This window comes from Centruroides sculpturatus, unplaced genomic scaffold (genome assembly GCF_000671375.1).
Source record: "Centruroides sculpturatus isolate CEXI.00-Female unplaced genomic scaffold, Cexi_2.0 scaffold61, whole genome shotgun sequence".
Classification (NCBI taxonomy): Eukaryota; Metazoa; Arthropoda; class Arachnida; order Scorpiones; family Buthidae; genus Centruroides; species Centruroides sculpturatus.
Genome location: NW_019384572.1, coordinates 368,236 through 388,980, shown reverse-complemented (window position 1 = coordinate 388,980; position 20,745 = coordinate 368,236). Strand labels below are relative to the sequence as shown.

The 20,745-nt window shown below is 32.2% G+C and overlaps 1 protein-coding gene across 1 annotated transcript in view; it reads right to left on the bottom strand.

Moving 5' to 3' along the window:
- Nucleotides 1-20,745, bottom strand: part of LOC111624236 (bromodomain adjacent to zinc finger domain protein 1A-like) — a 68,233-nt gene that overhangs the window by 44,476 nt on the left and 3,012 nt on the right. The window contains exon 2 of the mRNA XM_023367051.1: nucleotides 6,947-7,222. Within this exon, the coding sequence (XP_023222819.1) occupies nucleotides 6,947-7,222 (276 nt within the window). The remainder of the gene's footprint in view (nucleotides 1-6,946; nucleotides 7,223-20,745) is intronic.

Sequence of the window (20,745 nt, the reverse complement as noted above, 5' to 3'; positions counted from 1 at the left end):
AGAAACTCGGCAAGATATGTTTTCTTCTGAAAAAGAGGATTAATGTCGATATCTGTTATTAAAGATCCTTTGTAGAAGTGGGAGGATGTCAGAACAACGGTCTTAGAATGGCATCCAAACCATGTTGAGGCTTGGGGACCTCTACAATTACAATGCTATTAATTACTTACGAAAAATCGTGAAGAAGAGAGAAAAGCAATCGACATTAGACAGATTCTTTAACCCTTTCAAACGGAAAAACATGACTAATAAAAACGCAACACTGTGTATGTATGTAGTTTTATTAACTTATTACATATAAATAAACGTAGTAAGAAGGTATATATTTTTTATTTTTTAAGGTCTCCAGAACGAATTAATTAAATCCCATTAAAACCTACGGTAAATCGATAATCGGTTAACGAACAATTCGGATAGCGAACAAAATCTTGGAACGGATTATGTTCGTTAACCGATCACACACTGTACTTTTATTTTATTATTGTTGGTTGTAATTTTTAAATTACTTTTAATATTTAAAAAGATTTTTTCATGTTATTTCATGTGTATTTTTTTGTAAATGTCATCTTATGTATTCTAGAATTTGAAATTTCTATTAGTTTGATCCTTGGAACCTGAATATGGCCATTCACACACTCAGAAACATTTGTTCAAATATAAAGCTTTAACTACTCTAAGGTTGTCTCTTTGTAGTTTATTTAATGAATCAGTTATTTATTACTTTTAGTTAATTAAGATTTTTGTTTGAATTATAAGTATGGTACATTAATGAATTAATTAATTGCTTTAGTTTCCAGCAATTTTTGATATTAATGTAATTAAACATAAAAAATACTTAAAACTGAAAAAACAAAGAAATGCGTTAATTTTGAAGAAAAAGCTTCAAACTTTATTTTCCATTGTCTCGCCTTTCTGCGAAATTTGACACTGATGAGTCATTGTTTACACAGCTGGATGACCTTGAGAACATCTGGTGTTGGATTTCCCGGGACATTCTCATAGATGTCTCGGGAGGACAAGGGTTTAAAGTAGGGTGAATACTAGCTGGCTGTATATTTTTAAATATTTTTAAAAAATTCAAATTTTTATTGCGATTTCCGACCCCCCTGACTTAATTAAACGTATATATAATAAAATCTATTAATTAAAAAAAATTAAAAAACTATTGGAGGTCGTTTTTGACATCAGAAAGTAGCTTTAAATAACTTTACCGAAGTCAAATCTGTGCACTACAACTTTACAACAATTAATTACATTTGATTTAAAAAACCACATTAAAAAACAATTAAGCGTTAATCGCGCGTCATTAAAGGTTGATTAAAACCGCGATAAATTTTTTGCGCGGGTAAAAATGTTTGAAAAAATTTGGAGACTTAAACATCATTCCAAAAATCAAAAAAAAAATTCAAAAGTGGCCTTAAGGACCGAGTTATTCGTAACGCTGTGTAATCTTGACGAGATAACTCGTCAATGGGAATGAATGTGTTCAGTTTTTGCTCGATATAACTCAGGCAATATAATGAAAAAAACATAATAAAACTAATATCGTTGAAAGAAAAGTGTATCAGTCGATATTTTTAAATAATATGTTATTGCATGTATAAAAATGGATATTGACGTACAGAAATTAGTTGATGTAACAACAAACGGTGCATGCAATATGCTGTGAAAAACATTGTTTTATTCATTATCTAAAGCCAAATATTACACATTCTCTGATTGAATTTCGTTGTATAACACACCAGCAAGTTCTATGTTCGAAGCAAGGTTTAAAAACATTTTCCAATGTAATGCCAGTTGTAATAAAAGTCATAAACTTTATAAACTCAAGAGTTCTTAATACACGACAATTTTCACAATTATTACAGGAAACTGAGTGCGAGTATTCAGGGATTTTGATATACCACAGTGTTCGATGGCGCATTTGCGGTTAAGTTCTTAATCGGTTTGTCATTTCATTAGTCGAAATTAAGTTATTTTTGAATAAAAAAGAAAATAGTTTTGACAAATTTTCAAATATAGATTAATTAAATGATTTAATGTTCTTATGCGATATCACTTAGCATTTTCATGAACAGAATAAAAAAGTTCAAGGTAATGGACAAACTGTTTGAAAATATTAAAATATTTATGACGATACTTGACATCTTTACTAAGGATTTGAAAATAAAAACCATTAAATATTTTTTTCAATTACAAAATCATTTCAAAACAATAATTTTTGAAAATATGCTTGACATTCAAGAAAATGCAATTAACAAATTAATGATTATACAAAAACTAAAACAAGTTTTTGAGGAGAGATTTAATCAATTTAAAAGTTTGAAAAATATATTTCACTTTATTTTATATCCATACAAAATGGAATTGAAAACAATGGAGTTAAACGAATTTATGTGAATAGCTATCCATGATTTAGAAATGAAATTCGTTTAATTTCAAAGCAGCATAGTGTGGAAAAATATATTTCAAAACATGATTTTTGAAGAAGAAAGAATAATGTCTGAAAATAGCGTAGATAATAATGATCCCACACCAAAAATTGAAAATATTACAGTACAGCGTCGATTATCCGACTCAATTAGGGACTGGGGTTGGTCGGATAATTGAAAAGTCGGATAACCGAAAAGTATAAAAAAATCCATTATTAGTCTAGTATATTATTATATCCCATATAATTAGTATATTAGTATATCGCTATTAACCTACTTCGCGTTGAATTTTCATCGATGTTCAGCCTAACAAAAATTTTTTTAAATAATAACTGTCGCTATTGTATAGTTAAAAATTATAAAATTAAGCCTCGTTTAAATACTGGCTTCTTTTCATGGTCGAATGAGTGTTGCCAGCTAAACCAGTCGGCTGTTCATCGCGATAATCTGAAACAACACCATTGTTGCGTGACATTTTCTGGTTTTTATAGTAATTTTTAAATTTGCAATATTTCACTTAAAAATTGTTGTAGATCTGATCTGTTTTTTGCCTTTTATCATTCACATATCACACTTTACGATTGTTAACTTCAAAATATTATGTACATTTAAAAAAATTTATAAAATTCGAGAATTCAAAAAATTAAAAAAAAAAAATTTTTTAATAAACATCCGATTAATCTGTTATATATGTTAGATAGATAGGTCTATATACACACATATAAAAAAAACTGCAGCTTTCTAAACCGATGTAGAGAAATAATACGACCTATAGATTATAACGCCAATCGGCGTGTAAGGGGGGTGGTGGTTATTCTAAATTTAGGTCAATACACTTTTTAGTATTGATGATGTATATTTGATTCTATTTATGTTATTTACACTATTGTACTAACAGTGGTATATATCAAGCGATTATTACTTTAATATATTAACGATTATACGTGTATTTTTTACGTATTACGAAAGTTACGTGATAACCGGAAGTACTTTGTTTTTTAAAAGATTTATAATTAGATGGTTTAAAAAACATGCTTATTTGTTAAATAGGATAAATATTTATAAAAATTTACTAAACTGAAGCTAAAAATAGACGAAAATAATGATTTATAATTGTTTGTTTACGTTTGTAGCTAACAATGTTGCTCCGATAAAAATAACTTTTTCCCAGAAAGTTCCCACCCCACAAACCCAAGTCAACGCTTATTCGTTAAAAGATAGTCATTTAACTATAATATACCAATTAGAGGTCAACAGACGTGCAAACAAGAATTTTATTGTCCAATGAACGAAAGAACGGTCTCGCATAGACTTAACATGGAAAGGAAAAGTTTTGTGGGTAAATTTAAAAATAAGGAGTGGTAACAAATATCTTATTCGTTGAAACAGACTTAATCTATGTAGATAAATGCCAATCAGTGCTTAAATCGCCACCAACTGGTTAATTACGAAAAAAAATTGACACTTACTCCAATTGGAGTACTGCGCAAAAGTTTAACTAAAACCGGTTACTCCAATTACAGTGGCTAGAAAATATAGTGTCGAAAGCGCTTATATTCCTCCATTATAACCGTTCGGTCCATACATCGAGGTTAGTGACGTCACAGACAAGGTGGCGCTGATGTCAATCGTAGTGCTACTAAGGGTGCGTTTACTTCTGAGCTAATAGTGCTACTTCCGAACACCGGAAGTGACGTCATCAGCATGTGTATTTGTGCTTATATGTCCAGTTCGAAAGTAAACGCGAACGCTAACATGAAATATGGCGGTTTCCTGCAAATAATATTGTCAAAGCTGCTATTTTAAATGTTACGTTACAGATATAACTACTTGATTCCGAATCGGACGAGGATGATTTTATTGTGGATATAATTGTAGAAAAATGAAAAAAGAAAAAAGAAAAGTAAGGTAAAATAAAAAAGATAGAAACTTTTATTGAAGAGACTCTACCTTTTTATAAGCCAACCGATTTTAAACAACCTTAGACTTACAAGAGAATGTTTTGAAATCCTCCTCTAAAAAATAAGCCCAATTATAGACACCGAAAAATTACTTCCTCTGGAAGACCACCCGTGTTCTTCAAAAGCAGCTTTTAAGAGAATAGTAGATTATACATACACATAATACATATTTAAAGCAATTGTTTTACCCAGTGATTGGATGTGACGTTGTTTTGTTGTGGTGTAACTAAACTGAGTTCAAAATTAATAAATAATTGATATTAAATACAAAACACTTTTTTTTTTCCTTTCTTTCCTATAAGGCAGGGTATTGGCGATCGTTTTAATATGTTTAGATGGACTGCGTGGAATATTTTAAATAAAGTTGTTAATTCTTTCTTACAAGTTAGTGTTAAATGAAAATGAAAAATGATCTCTTGGCCAGCACACAGCAGGATGATGTAAGAATAATGGACTTTTTTATACCCAATATAGTTTTCCTGGAATTAGCGGCACTATTGATGAAAAGCATGTGGCTATTAAGACAATTGAAGAAGCAGTAGCCTATTTCAATAGAAATAAGTATTACTCTGTCATCATATAAGTTTAGTTTGTAATGAAAAAAATGGTATTCAAATGATACAATTTCTCGAGAAGTCATTTCCCATATGTAAGTGAAAATTCATTCGAGTATTCAAATATACAAACTTATATAATTTAGTTAATACAAACTTATGTAATTTTGGATTATTATTAATGCTGTTCATTTCTTTACGATTTATTTAATGCTCTGAACATAACATTTCTGAAGATTCCAAATGCGTATTAGGTAAACCTCACTTTTAATCATAAACAATGAATCGAACTTAATTTTTTTCACATTAATTAACTCTGTTTATGAAAAAAATCATCTAAAGCTATTGAACCTTACAATGAAAAAAAAAAATCATTGTAAACATTTTACACAACAAATAATTGAAATTTACCAATAAAAATATTTTCTGCCGTTTATTTTTCGAAAATGAATTCCATTTTTAGTACTTTGTACAGAAAGTAATTTTTTCATGAGAGCGGCCATATTGAATTAGCGCAAAGCTCGACAACGAACTAGCTAGCACTCCGAGCTTGCCAATTTCGTTAAACATGACGTCACATAGCTCTAAAGTAAACGCCAATGAGCGTGGCACTTGGACGAAAGTATGCAGGCTGAGCGTGCTGATAGTAAAATTAGCTCAGAAGTAAACGCACCCACAGTAACACATTTTCAGGTATCACTTTACATATAGACTATTCTTTTTTTCTCTTATTTCATAAAATACGGCTGGGTTTCAGAATTGCAAGATTGAGACACAGTAAAACCTCCATTAACGAACACTCCCAAATAGCAGACAACTCTATTTAATGGACAATTTTACAATCCCCAGACCCTTCAAATAAGTTATCTATTATATTTACTTCTAAATACAAATGCCATCATCCCTAACCAACCTTACAAAAATGCAATGTCACGCCTTCAATATTCTGAAAAAATAAATGTGAGAAAATGGAATATCTTCCCAGACTAAAGTGGTTGGCAAATCACCTTCATAACATGATTTTTGAACTTTTACCAAACAAATGCTATTGTCATAACTTTTAATAAATCAGTTACTAAAGACAAATCCCTGTAACAATTTTTTATTAGTTGCTTAGATCATAAATGACATTATAAACGTCACAATTCTGAATGTACAGTATTTTCCACCCCTTTAAATAAATAGCAAATTGATTTCGTAACTCGACATTCGAATGAAATTCAGCTGTAAAAATCTTGTTTTAATTGAAAAAATAAATATGTTGTATATATATTTTAATTATATATGCTACATATACTTTTCAATATATTCACATTCCTAGCACAAATTTGGTGTTTTCATAATCCATTGTATTCTTCATTATATGATGACCAGGTTAAGATACAGTATAGCTGCCAGCAGGTACTGTACCTTTGAATAGCAGACAAACTTCTCAGTCCCAATTGTGTCTGCTATTTGGAGGTTATACTGTATTTGTTTGGGCAACTTACTACTTTTTGAGCCACTTTAAAAATAATTTTGGCTACATTTTGAGGAATTCTGCTTTACTTTTTATAAAAACTTATCTGGCAACCTGTGAAGTTCCCACCAGACACGTGGTGTTTATCTCAGTTTATTTATAATATTAGTTTTATTAATTAACAAAAGTAGTATTCTGTATACATAGCCATATTCTGTTTGCTTAATAAATTACATCAGTTACATGGCATTTAGCATATTATACAGAAATATGTAAATCTCAGATAATTCAAGATTTGAAGTTGCGAATATTTTGTCTCCTGAATTCGAAACTAATAAGGATTTCCTGTAATAATCTAATCTCTTCAAAATTTAAATAGATATGTAGTATTAATTTATTTTCATAATCTTAATAAAAATACATATTAAAGCTAAATAATAATAAATATGAATAAGTATCAAAATATATGGAAACATCACATATATTCATTTAAAAATAAAAGTCTAATTATTTATACTCACTAATTTGATGTTAACTTACTTGACATTATTAATTAACACATCAACCTTTTCTCCTAAGAAAAATCGCTCTTTTGCAAAATTATAAACATCTTCACAAAGATCAGCAATTCTACCATGATTAGTCAAAGTAATTAAATAAAATATTGGACGTTTCAAATAATATGAAAATGATGCTAAATAACTTCGTGCTTGAGTTTCTGATTCAGTTGCTTCTTTAAAAGTAAGCCCAGAACGACCAGTTAATGAACAAGTCCACACAAGACTATTGCATAAAATCACACGTTCAAAAAATTCCCTGAAAATAAAATTATAATCAGAAAATTACATTATTACAGTTATCATCATACAAAATTATAAAATTTATATAAATATTTTCCAAAAATAATAAATTAAACATATAATTACTAAATATTAAATACATGAAGTAATTTTTATATCAGATAATTTATATAAACCAGAATGGATGTAAATAAATACATATTTCTTCTTAGACTGTATATATCAACAAAAAAATCTGCGCAATAAGAATTTTTTAAATACGCGTTCCAAAACGCAGTTATCGTTTATACAAATTAGCCAGTATTCGATTGCAGTTAGTTCGATTGTAATTTGTTCTTGAAAAAGGGCATTAAAGATGTCCGAAAACGTTTGAATTGGGATAATAAATTTGGCTGTATCGTAAAGGTTTTAGAGTTCTATTATTTGTTAATAAATACACAGTATATATTCAAGGATCATGCTTAATTACATTTGATGCATTATTGATTTTCAATCAAAACTGGCTCACTAATATTAATATTATGAGAAATACTGATTTGCAAAAACTTTCCATCAAAATCAATTTTTTGATTTTTATGCATATCTATAGTCATTTTTTCTCAATACATGATATCTCACTCTTCTGTTATTCTTGCAAAACATTTCAAAAAATAGCATAGCAATTAAATTTTGTTGTATTTTATGAAGTAAAAAGTTTCATAGAACAAAAGATTTAAATTCCTATAAGATCTGGACTCAACATTGCCTAAAAACAGATAATAATAATAATGGAAGCAGAAAAATTAAGTTGTTCTATTTCAATTTAGTTTGTTTCAGCTAAGTTATATAATATATGAAAATGATACCATATAAGTTTAGACAATTGCTGAAACTATTTCAAAACAAAGTAGCTTAGGGTCACTTTGCTATTCCTGTTAATTACAAGTAACTTTTTAGTTCAGTATTAAGTTATTGTGTAAGTATAAGATTTCCTTCATACTATGCGTGATGATAGTCTTGTTGCCGAGAATCCCCGCATGGTCAGAGACACATTGGAAATCTATTCTAATGTTGTTGTCTAAGTGTCTGAGAATGTGGTGAATGAGATGGATGCATTTTAAGCAGCTATCAGACTTTACAATCCTGTGTAAAGCTACCCTACCGTCAGAATAAATGTGATGGTGTAAGTAGTGTCTTTTGTCCTTCCTATGCCTAATATGAATTAAGCTCGTATAAATAGCTAAAGTTTTTGCCTGTGCTATTGAGCTGTGTGAACCTAGATGGAAGCATGTGTTGTAAAGCTCGCGGCCTACATCGGAGTAAACTATAAAAGTGGCACCCACATTGTCACCCATCTTGGAACTATGTGTAAATCCTAAACAAGGGATGATCATCTGGATCTTTGAAGTAAACTTCAGGGGCAAGCTGATGGGAGGGGTAGTACTCATAAGTCAGGAGGGTATTTTTGTCAATGCTGAATTTTCTGATGGGGGATCTTACCTACTCTAATCATTTTGTAGACATCCAAGTCGCTACAGTCTTGCCAGGGTAAGGTGATGCGATTTTCCTGCCAAATAATGCATTTAATTTCTAAGTTGATAGACATCAATCCTGACATTACCAAAAGGGCACTTGTGGGTGCAATCCTATAAGCCTTACAAATGTGGAGAGCTGCAACCCTTTGAACAGATAACAGTTTTTTACAGTTATGGACTTTGGTGGCCACGTGGCCCAGACCTGATTGGCATAGAGGATGCAGGCTGAATTGCACCCCTGTAAATAAGCTTAGTAGCATTAGTGCCAAAGCCCCATAGCAATACTAATGAGGGCGTTGACCGTCTTTTTAGCTGTTTAGCTTTTTCCGTGATGTAGTTGATGTGGGGTGTAAAGTTAAATCTCTCGTCAAGAATAACGCCTAAATATTTAATTTCCATTGTTTGCTTTATTGTGTGAGCACCTATTTCAAGGGTAAGCTTCCTGACAACTGGCGTGTTCCTATCTACTATCATGCAAAAGCATGATAGTAGGTAGGAAGCCGCATGAAGCTAGGATAATTGTGCATAGCCCTGTATGCAGCACCCAGGAGGCAGGGTGTAGTTTAAGTGCAGAATAGAATATAAGCTATGTTCCAGAGACCAAGACCATACCTGGATCCCTGAGGCCAGCCTCAAGTGATGGGTATGACTATGTTATTTTGTGTTGTATAAACACCTGCACTCCTGTTGCTAAGATAGGATTGAAGAAGTTTGAAAAGATTTTGAGGGCATTGATAGCATGTAATGTGTGCTGGATAGAAGGCTACCAGGTGTGATCAAAGGTGCCTCTAAAGTCAATAGTGATAATTGCAGTATGCTGATTGTTTTGTTTAGCCTGGTGAATGTAGTTAACGACCTGATGGATGGCATCTACTGTACCTTTGTTTTTAGAGAAGCCAAATAGATTCTGATGCAGGACTCTATGCTTGTGTAGATGCAATGTGATCCTATTAATCATTAAATTGTCTAACACTTTTTCCAGAGTTGGGAGAAGGCAGATTGGCCTGTATTTTTTGTAAGTGTTATCGCTGGTGGGTTTGGGAATCAATTTGACAGTAGCCTTTTTCCAATGAGTAGAAAAAAGGCCAGTGTTCAAGCAGATATTGAAGAGAATAACAAACACTGTAGGATTGGCCTCAAATGCATGTTTTATTATCCTAGTGGTTATGCTGCCAAGACCTGGGGCTTTGTTATCTGTGAGTGAATGGATGGCATTTGAAACCTTGATGTAGGTGAAGTTGTGGTCATTGTTGTATTAGGTGGAGTGAGTGTATTACTCCAGACAACCGCTTGTGTATTGTTATCCTGCTGTGGGTCATCTGAAGGGTAAAGGCCTGTGAGGATGTGCGTGATAGTTTCTTCCATGTTGTTGGTGCAGCAATCATTGGGGAGCTACAGAGTGGAGGGGGTTTGAAGCTGGCGTTTTTCCTTACAAGCTAGTAGTATGGTTCAGACCAGGGGTTGCAACTGCAAGTGTTGGTACAGAAATCCTTCCAAGTGTCAGTCCTTGTTTTATTTATAAGAGTTTTAAGTATTGTGTTCATGCCTGTACTGGTCTCTAAGTGTGACCTCGGGTCCTGTTCATTCCTAAATTGCCTCCTTAATCTCCTAACTACTTTTTTCTTGTTTTCTAGCTCAGTGGTCCACCAAGGAACCTTTTTGTGTTTATAATGTTTGACCTCTGAGGCAATAACGTAAGAGTTAGTGATAGTATTTGTAAGCCTGGTTACAAGATTGTCTAATGTGTCCTGAGTATAGTGACTGTGGTGAGGGTACCAGCCCAAATGTTATTGAAGGTATCGCGGAATAATTGCCAGTTAGTGCGAATATAGTGAAAACTATGATTATTAGTATTACTAGTAGTGTTCAGTTGGGTGAAGATATATGGTCACTGGCAGAATCTACATCGGTGGTGTAACGGTGGTCGACTCTAGGGGTGATGTGACCATTTCCAAATGTTAGGTCGATCCAACTTTCCCCTGTGGTACATGAGTAGGTTGGGAGGGTGCTGGTGTTCAAGTGAGTAAGGTTGTGTTGGGCCATGGTTTCGTTAACTATGTTACCCCTAGGATCATCTTTTGGGCTATGCCAGGTCACAGACTTGGCATTAAAGTCTTGTCCTATTAGGATAGGTTTATCTTTGTATGAGTTCAGGAGGTGATGAATGTCTTCAATGACCATCTCAATGTTTGTGGTGTCTGGAATGTAGATGGAACATACATAAAGGTGAGCATTATTGTCTGTAACACAGACAGTGGTAATGTATTCTGTAGTGTGTTGGGAGACAAGGCAGGCAGTAATGTTTTTGTTCCTGATGATAATACCAGCCTCGATGCGATAGCCAGGGTCCTGAGCTGGATAGAATTTCCAGTCATTGAACCTGACTATCATGTTGTTAATAGTGTAGGGTTCTTGAATCATGATGATGTCTGTATTGTGTATAGGGATTGCAATCCAGCTGGATTTTTGCTGGACCAACATCATTCCAGCTGGATCCAGTGCAAATGTATTTTTGGTGCAATAAAGTGTTATCTATTTAAAAAAAACCATAAATTGCTTGATATCTATCAAGCAATTTATGGTTTATGATCAAGCAATGTATATATAAGATATGATCAAGCAATATATTAATATATTATACAGTAGAACCTCGAAAACTCGGCCTAATGTGGACCGAAGGGTGGCCGAGTTTGTGAAAATGCCGGGTTATCGGGAATGGGGTTTAAAAAAATAAGTACGAGTGTTTCCTCAGAAAATACTGTACTGTACTTGTATGTACTGTTTACTTGAGAATACAACAGAGAATAAACTGCCCAAATACCCTTAAACAAAGGAAAAGTACGTCCTTTATGAAGGCATAGAGCCTTTACTACATGAAAATGAAAATTAATGAATACACTGTGTACAGTAATTTACCTGATAAGACAGACCTCAGAAAAATACTTTATGAGAGCATTTATACTTTTATAGAGCTGTCTATAATGAAAATTAATTAACTAAGGATTTTTTTGCCCTGCCAGGGTGTGCCCGAGTTATCCGGAGTGCCGGGTTATCGAGAGCCGAGTTTTCGAGGTTCTACTGTATTATAATAATGTAAAGACAGATAATCAGTAGCTAAATGGCTATCAGTCTTATTGGTTTTCTTATATAGGCTCTACATATCAGTCTGTAGTTATTTATAAGTAATTTAATTATTAGTGTTAGTAAAGTAGTGAGTAAATAAGTAGTAGTAGTCTAATAGTTAGTTATTATCACAATCATGAATCACATACATTCATATCATTATATATCTAAGATACTGATACTCATTAATTTAATTAACTATTTAACTAATTAGGTAGTCTCAGTTTCTCACTAATTTTCACAATAAAATTGCCTAGCCTCTAACCACCTCAGGTGGTTAGAGGCTAGGCAATTTATACATAGCTAGCCTTAGCAGTAATAAATGCATCAATTACAAGGAAGAGATAAATCTATCAGTAGTGTGGAAGGCACTTACGGACAAAAATCTATGATTATCGTCAAGCACTGGAGAGTGCATGCCCAAGAAGACTTAATTGAGAAGCGCATGTTTGAGTTTCAAATTTGTTTTCTTCAATCTGCATTCCATCAGGAATTCAAAGTTATCTGAAGAAGAACCTGTTCAGTTCAAAAATGTTAGTAATGAACTTTGTGAGTTGTCATGGGAGAACACACCAGTAACAGGTTTTGAGAATATTGTTAATTTACTACACTCCAGTGTTGAGTAAGTGATTTTATGCTGAAAAGATATGTCCTCTCAGGCATTAGTGACTCAGGGCTGCTGAGATCCTACACAATTTTCTGTATGGCCTTCCTAGACCCACCAATTCCATATTCTCATGACAGTCATGGGATCATGACCAATGCAAGCAGCAATAGCTTGGAACAATAAACTGCAGTCCCCATAGGCTACGCTACTACTACAATCAAACTCTGACACATACTGGTAGGCATTCCACCTTCTAACGTGAAACATAACAAAACCATTACACAAGTAACCAATGTGCAAATGTGATTTCTGTACATGAAACAGCTTTACAATTTTTCTTTTTATACAGACTGTAGGTGGCCTTACTCCTACCTGCTTTGCAAGCATATGTTGAAATGCTAATCATTTGAATATCCCAGCATGTTATACTTTTCATGCAAATTTTGCACTTGTTGCATGCCACCTTCATGGTGTAGCAATTTTAATTAATGGCCAGAAGTGTACATTCTGTAGTCATGCTTCTCTTCACAAAGGTACAAACCTCTTTTCTCCTATCTTTAGTCTCTAGTGATTGTTCAAATGTCCTGTGGCTGTTGGTGTTTCCTTTATGTCTGGTCTCTTTTTAAAATGAATTTCATTTGGCTTTGATTTCCCAAATTAGATTCTTGTTTAACCATTGATATTCATTCTTTACCTTCACTTCCTTTCTCAAAAATTTGTTAGGGATTCTAGCCTATTTGCTGTAATATCTTCATCATTCAAAGCCAGATTTCTTTCCCAAATTCTTAACATGTATTCCAGCAAACAAGCCTCTACTAAAGAATACAACATTGCTGCATACTTCTCTGTCATCATCTTCAAACTTTCTAACACTTGTAACTGTGTTTCTATTTTATCCATATAGCTTGTAAACAGAAATTTTGGTGAAGTTCTTCATCACTAAAAACATAGTAGCTCTCTCACAAACTTCAACCAAAAGATCATCTCTTCCAAATCTGTCTATCTGATAGTCAATGGCCTTGTTATAGTTTTCAGCAGTTGATGGAAAACTTTCCATGAGATCTCTACCTTCAGATACAATTTCTGTAGCTTGCAGCAGACACTAAAACTTATGTTCAGAATTGATTTCCTCATCTTTGTGAATTTTCTATAATTTTCCCAAAAACCTAACCAATCTTTAATATCTTCCCACTGAACCTTTTCACGCAAATCTTTAAATGAACATCTTTACTTCTGCATGATAAGTTATCCTTCTCCTCATATTTATGTTGAGCTCGAGTTACTTTAGTTTTAAAGTATATGAACCTATCACTATACAATTCAATTGTTTCTTGTTCATATTCTTCGTCAGAATGTCTAGTACCTAATGTCTCAAGAAACTCCAATATCTGTTTATCAATTGTTATCCTAACCCTTATCCATTTTTCTTCTAACTGAGCTAATAAATCAACTCCATGTTAATCAAATGTTTCTGCCTTTAATAGTTCATCTAAGTTATTAGCAGCCATCGAAAAATTTGCCCTTAAATATCCTCGTGCATTTAAGATGTTCCATTATGACACAAACTATTGCAGTGTGTTTCTGATTTTTTTTTTGAACAAGCAATTTAAAAAAAGAGAGAAAAAAAAGTGTTTTTGTATCAGTCCTATATCTCCTTATTCTTGTTAAACCACTCAGAATCCTGTTGCAGACACCATAATGTAATGATGAGTAGACTCAATAAGCCCTTAATATTTAATACTTGTAAAAACTAATCACATTCTATATCAGGCCACCAAGTAGTTTTCTCTGAGTACTGTAACTGAACTAACTTCCACATAGATATGATAGATACCAATGTTTATTAACAACTTTATTTTAAACAGCACTACACACACAAAACAACTTTTAACTTCAACAAGGTCAGGATGCCACTCTTCCATTCAAATTTTGAGGAGAGCAGCTTCATCATCCTTTTCACAAGTGCTACCTCACAAATCAATTAATGATAATAAAAAAAGTAAAGTTCATTTTCAGTTTTCTAACACAGGTATAACACAGGTAAATACGTTTGTTGCATAGTTTCAGTGGCATTTTAATCTAGATGGTAGAACTGTTTAGCTATGCTAGATAGTTTTATAACAGCTATGGAGTCAGTAGTCCAAGTCTCTGACTCCAACCCAGAATTTTATTAAGTGACCCTGATTCTGGTCTCTAAATATTAATTTAAAATATATTTTGTTTATATTAACCCAGAATGAATTCCCATCAAGCATTCCAATCAAAACAAACTACTTTTCTTTCCCTCTGTTTTTTCTATCATTACCAGTCACTATCATCATAATCATCAATCACACAAAATAGTTTTTATCAAGAGTTTAGAAAAGTATTCAAAAACACTAGATTTAACCCAAGACATTTTGTATGGTCTTATGACAAAAAAAATTTAGATTTAGCTAACACAATGTTTGTGAATATAAATTTCTGAAAAAAAAATCACAATAAAAAAATCACATTAATTAATGATATGCAAAAAAGATCACAAAGCAGGGAGATCATTATAAAATATTACCTTGCATTGTGGAGGCTCCTCTAATGCAAGATAATACAAATGTTAATGTATTAGGAGCTTAATATAAAGTACAGTGTAACTTTGCTTAACGAGCAAATCAAAATTTTTAAAAATGACTCGGTTAACGAGCAAAGTTTTGCATAATGAGTAATGAAGAGAGGAAAGTCCCTGATTGTGCGCATGCTCCATCATGCTATTATCTGTGATTTTTTTGTTTTCTGCAAATCAAATTCGCATTTCAGATTGGTTCATTTCATGCTATAAGAAAAGTTGATGGCGATTCACGCTCCTTAACAATGTATAATATATTGTATAATTTTCTTTGAATAAATGTTATATGCAAAATATGGTATTTACTTGTGTATAAAATGATCTCACATTTAGGACGAGGTGTGATTTTAAAGATCAAAATAAAGAAAATTAGATTTATTAATACAATTCTAATTTTATTTCATTTAAATCACAAATAAATTATCATCATATGCACGAATTAAAGCAAACAACCATGTTTTCTTGACACTATCATCTCTTGTCTACTCAGACTTTCCTTCCGAATCTTTGTTACAATTCTCCTCTTTTTCACTCTTACTCCACAAAGCATTGTCCTCTGATCTGTTGAGTGAATAATTTAAAATGTAGGATTTCCTGAATGACTGCTACCAGCTTTTGAAGATTGCTTTTCCACGCACCTAATACCCATGTAGCAAAACAAAAAAGTTATAATGCATGTGACAGGAAAAAGTTTATTTTTAATGATTCAGAATGTAGAAATATTCATTAAAAATACCAATTTAACAAATATGAAATAACAACATTTATAATCATTGCTATGTGACCAACTATTTTCAGATCATTTCTTTAAAAGCGATATTCATCTTGACTTTGATAGCACTCTGCTATAATGGCAGCATGAATTATACATGGTTCACAAAAATTATTGTAAAAATGTAAAGGATCCTTCGCTTGCACATATAGGACAACCTAGGTTTTTGAAGCAGTGAAAAATTAATAAAAACATTGTCTTATACACAAGTAAATATGGTATTTGAATATTTTTTCGGCATAAAATGCATTATCATATTTTACATTAATTTCTATGGGAAAAATTGTTTCGCTTAATGAGTAAGGTTCTGAAATGAATTATGCTCATTAAACGAGGTTCCAAAAAATAAAGTTTTAAAGAAATGCTTTTTATTCACATAAATGCACTAAAAAGTAAAAAATAATCTTTCTTCAACTTTCATAGTATTCTTGGTATTATATGACAAAAATAAAAGTGAGACACTCATGGGAAGCCCATAGAAATTGATAGAAACTGTAATTAAGAATATTTCTAAACATGAATGCCCCATGCTTTTATTCTTGGTTACATAATGCCAAAAATACTGTGAAAATGGAATATGTTTATTTTTCTGTTTTAGAGTATTTATGTGAATAAAAAGTGTTCTTTTAAAACATTTTTTATATTTTCTCCTTTGATAATTCAGAGTTATATTTATATATAACACTGAATTATCAAAATTTTTTCTTGTTTTAGTATTTTAGCATTTCATTGGAAAATGGATGAAAATTGAATTACAAGATTTTATATAGACAGTATGACTAAAAAGGAGCAAGGGTTTGCCCTATGTATAGCACTATATGTTATCAAATTTTTACTAATTTTAATTTTTTGATAATTGATAAAAAATGTTTTCAAATTAAAAAAAAAACTGTATTGTCATTGAGAATACATATTGGCAAAGTTTCAATTAGATTGGAAATTGGATGAAAATTGAATTACTTTATCTGAATAGACAACACACAGGGTGCGTTTACTTCTGAGTTAGCAGTGCTAATTCTGATAACCGGATGTGACGTCATTAGCACGTGTATTCGTGCTTGCTTGTCCAATTCGAAAGTGAACACATACGCTAACAAGAAATATGGCTGGAAACCGCCATATTTCTTGTTAGCTTATGTGTTCACTTTCGAATTGGACAAGCAAGCACGAATACACGTGCTAATGACGTCACATCCGGTTATCAGAATTAGCACTACTAACTCAGAAGTAAACGCACCCATAAACAGAGTAAGTTAATAAAAAGCATATAGTAAATCATTTTTCTTAATTATTATTATTTTTTTTACAGCATTTAGTGTACAGTATATTGTATTCTGCTGAACAAACATTGCTTCCTTAGAGATACTATCATATGTTTTGTGTTTAGTAATGTGCATGACTGATGTCTATACTTTCCTCCCTAAGTCAAAGCTACAACATTGCTTCTAAAAACAGATTTCTTATACTGAGAGCATGTGTAACATCTGAATTGTATGTATACAGCACATATCTGGAAAGTAATTATTACATACACATGAATCATTATAAATGTTGATTTTGTACAATAATATGTTCATTAACATTTTGCAGTTTTTCAATCAATCTTAGCATATTGTTGTCATGTGCACTGTCATCTTCAGACTGATTAAAGAGCAGGCATAAGTAAAAATCAGGAGCATACAGAAATATGAACTGATATAAAATGTGTAACAATCTTTGCAACATTCAGACCACATATAACTTATCTAATATTGTGAAAATAAAGAAATGTCTGGTAATTGAGAACCACTTTGGTTTCGTTGATGTCACATTAACAAACTAGATTTAGCTGAAATTTAGCTAAAATGAAATTTTAATTGACTTCAACAATTCTATTATTAATATACTGTATATAACTGAACTGGCAACAAAAACAGAGTTTGCTCATATGCAAATAATGATAAAATACTTTTCCACAGTTCTTAAATTGACAAGATTTTTTTGGCAAATGTAATATGGTTAAACTTTTTAACTCAAAGCTCCAAGGGGTAGGACAAAACTTCAAGTTACGGATGATTTGAGTTAGAGAACAATTGAGTGAAAAATGCCAATTCTGAATAGATTTGTATTTTTACCTATCTTGCATTATATACAGTCGACCCCCCTATAATTACGATTCCTATAAAACTACGAAAAAATATACGTATTTTGGAAATGTTGAGTCGGATTAGTGTAGAATCGATTAATTTTATGGAAGAAAACCTTTCAATCAGCCGTAGTCCGTAAACTTGACACGTGTCGGGCTGTGATTGGAACGACTTGTAAGAAATCGGATTCCTAATAAATTGGAACGTATCTATATCTTATAGGGGGTCGACTGTAAAGAATCTTTGATAGTTTTTTGTTTTAAATAGTCTGTGTAATGCCTTTCAGCAAAATCATCAATACAGTAGAGTGACGTTTATCTGAAAGCTGATCAACTGAAACGTCAGTTAACCGGAAGTGTTCTAGTCAGACTGTGTCGTGCTGAATTTGAACCTTTTTGATTAACTTCTAAAGTATAATTTTTTTGTTTTTATATTTTTCAATATATTTATTTTGTTTGTACAAAATAAAGAAATAACTTTTAATGATACAATAACCACGATTATTATTTAAAATAATTTACATTAGGCTTAACATCGATGAAAATTCAACGCAAAGTGACATGCAACGGAGAAAAATTTTAACATGGGATAGGTTAATATATTTTTCTTATATAATCGGTTATCCGAAAAACCTCAGTCCCCAATTGATTCAGATAAATCACATTCTACTGTATAATTAATGGAATCAAACAGTTTTGCAAGTACATCTTATTGAGATAAAATGATAAAGTGAGAGGTCCTCTCATTTTGGACTGGAACATTATCTGCAAATGGGTGTTGGACAGTAGATACAACTAACTGTCTGAAAATTTCATAGAAATCTGATAATTAGGATCACTTTTGATAGAATAAATATTAAAATTCTAGTCAAGAAAGTAGTAACATAAATCAGTGTTAGGATGATGAAAACTGTCAAGGAGACCTATCGAGTAGGGACAAGGTGTTTCAGGTTTTCAATTGTTGGAACCAGTTTTCTGGAGGGACTCGATTAGTGTGAGTGATCCTGAACAAGTTGAGACAGATATGCAAACTAAGGCCGACTTGAAGGAAAGCTACTGACTTAGCTTCGGATTGGTCGTCCAATGGATCTAAAAATTAAATGTAATGCAACGTGACCATTCGAAGAAGGCAAAACAAACAAAGCATAAGACTATGTTGTTGTTAGCAATCAAGAAATATTGCTATACGCACTGTAAATAGTGTAAAATAAATGTAATTAATCTGAGTTAAATGAGCCATAAGGTGTTCTTTCTGATGGACCACAAATCCAGAATTCAGATGGCACTATTCAAAATTTACTAAACTTTCAACTTGGAGAAAATTTGAGTTAAGGAAATTAAAATTGGAGATGTTAAATCCCTATATTATACCATGTGCTTCAGTTTTTTACAGTTAAAGAAATAATAGAGTTGGACATTTGAATTAAAAAGTTTTACTGTAAAAAACTTATTTCCTGTAATAATAATCAAGCATATTCTAATAATTGCTCATGTAAATAAATTGTTTTAATAATTGAGGCAGAGCAATAGTAAAGCCTCTTCTACATGGCTTACAGAATTGTGTTCATTCTCAAAACATCAATTTTGATTAAACTTTGCCATTTTCCATTAATTTCAATGAGGAATCCAAAAATGTAATAAAAATTGGGGGTCATTGGTCATTTTTGAGATATAAGGTTGTTTCATGAGCGTGCATGAAAAAGCGATGTCCCAAGGTCGCTTAGCATGTCTTCTATGTGGCTTATAGAATTGAGTTCATTCTCAAAATTTGATGGGCCAATTTTAATAAAACCTTGTCATTTTATATTGATTATGATGAAGAATCTAGAAATGTAATAATTTAGAAAATAGGGGTTTGTGATTTCATTTTCAATATAAAGTGGGGGTCAAAGTGACAATGTCTGTGCTCCTTAAGCATGCCTAATGGAATTTAGGGGCCAAATAAAAAAACATCATTGTAATCATCTAACAGAAAATAGGTGCAAAAATGAACAGAACACAATAACAAAGCAATTGGCATAGAATGTTTTAGTTTTGATTTTATTTGTATATGGCACAGGTTCCCAACCTGTGGGTCGCGACGGGCTTTCTGTGGGGTCGCCAACTTATACAGTTAACTAAAACAAAAAAATGTTCACTATAATGCAATTTTTATTTTTAATGGTGTCTTGAAGTTTGAATAATTTGATATACAGTTGATCCCTCTATAACACGGGTTCCTATAGTTCGGATTCCTATATGACGGCGAAAAAATTGCGACGGTGTCCGTACAAACATGGTAAAAAACTCCTATAATTCGGTAAAATGTCATCAGGTAGCCAAACTACTTTCCGCCATCCAGCGCCACGCTATGAAGAGTTTAGGCGAGTAAGTTGAGTTTACTATCGTCTGTACAGTATGTAAATTAGGTACCGTAAGTCTAATACAGTACTGTAATTTTATACATTTCTTGTGAAAGAAACATTTCTTATTCAACGGCCATAAAAATTATTTATATTAATGATGTCTCCAAAGTTCAACGAAGTTTTCGCAGAAAAATAATTTATCAGAAAACGCGGCCGCCGTTTGGTGCGCTGCTCCGCGACGAAAACAAGCTTAAGCAATGGCGACGTCGAACGGTGCACACTCGGTAAGTAATCCTACAATTTTTTGTTTATAGCATAGTTTATACGGATTATTCCCCAAAAAATATACGTATTTTGGAAATGTTGAGTCGAATTAGTCTAGGAATCGATTAATTTTATGGAAGAAAACCTTTCAAACACCCGTAGTCCGTAAACTTCACACGTGTCGGGC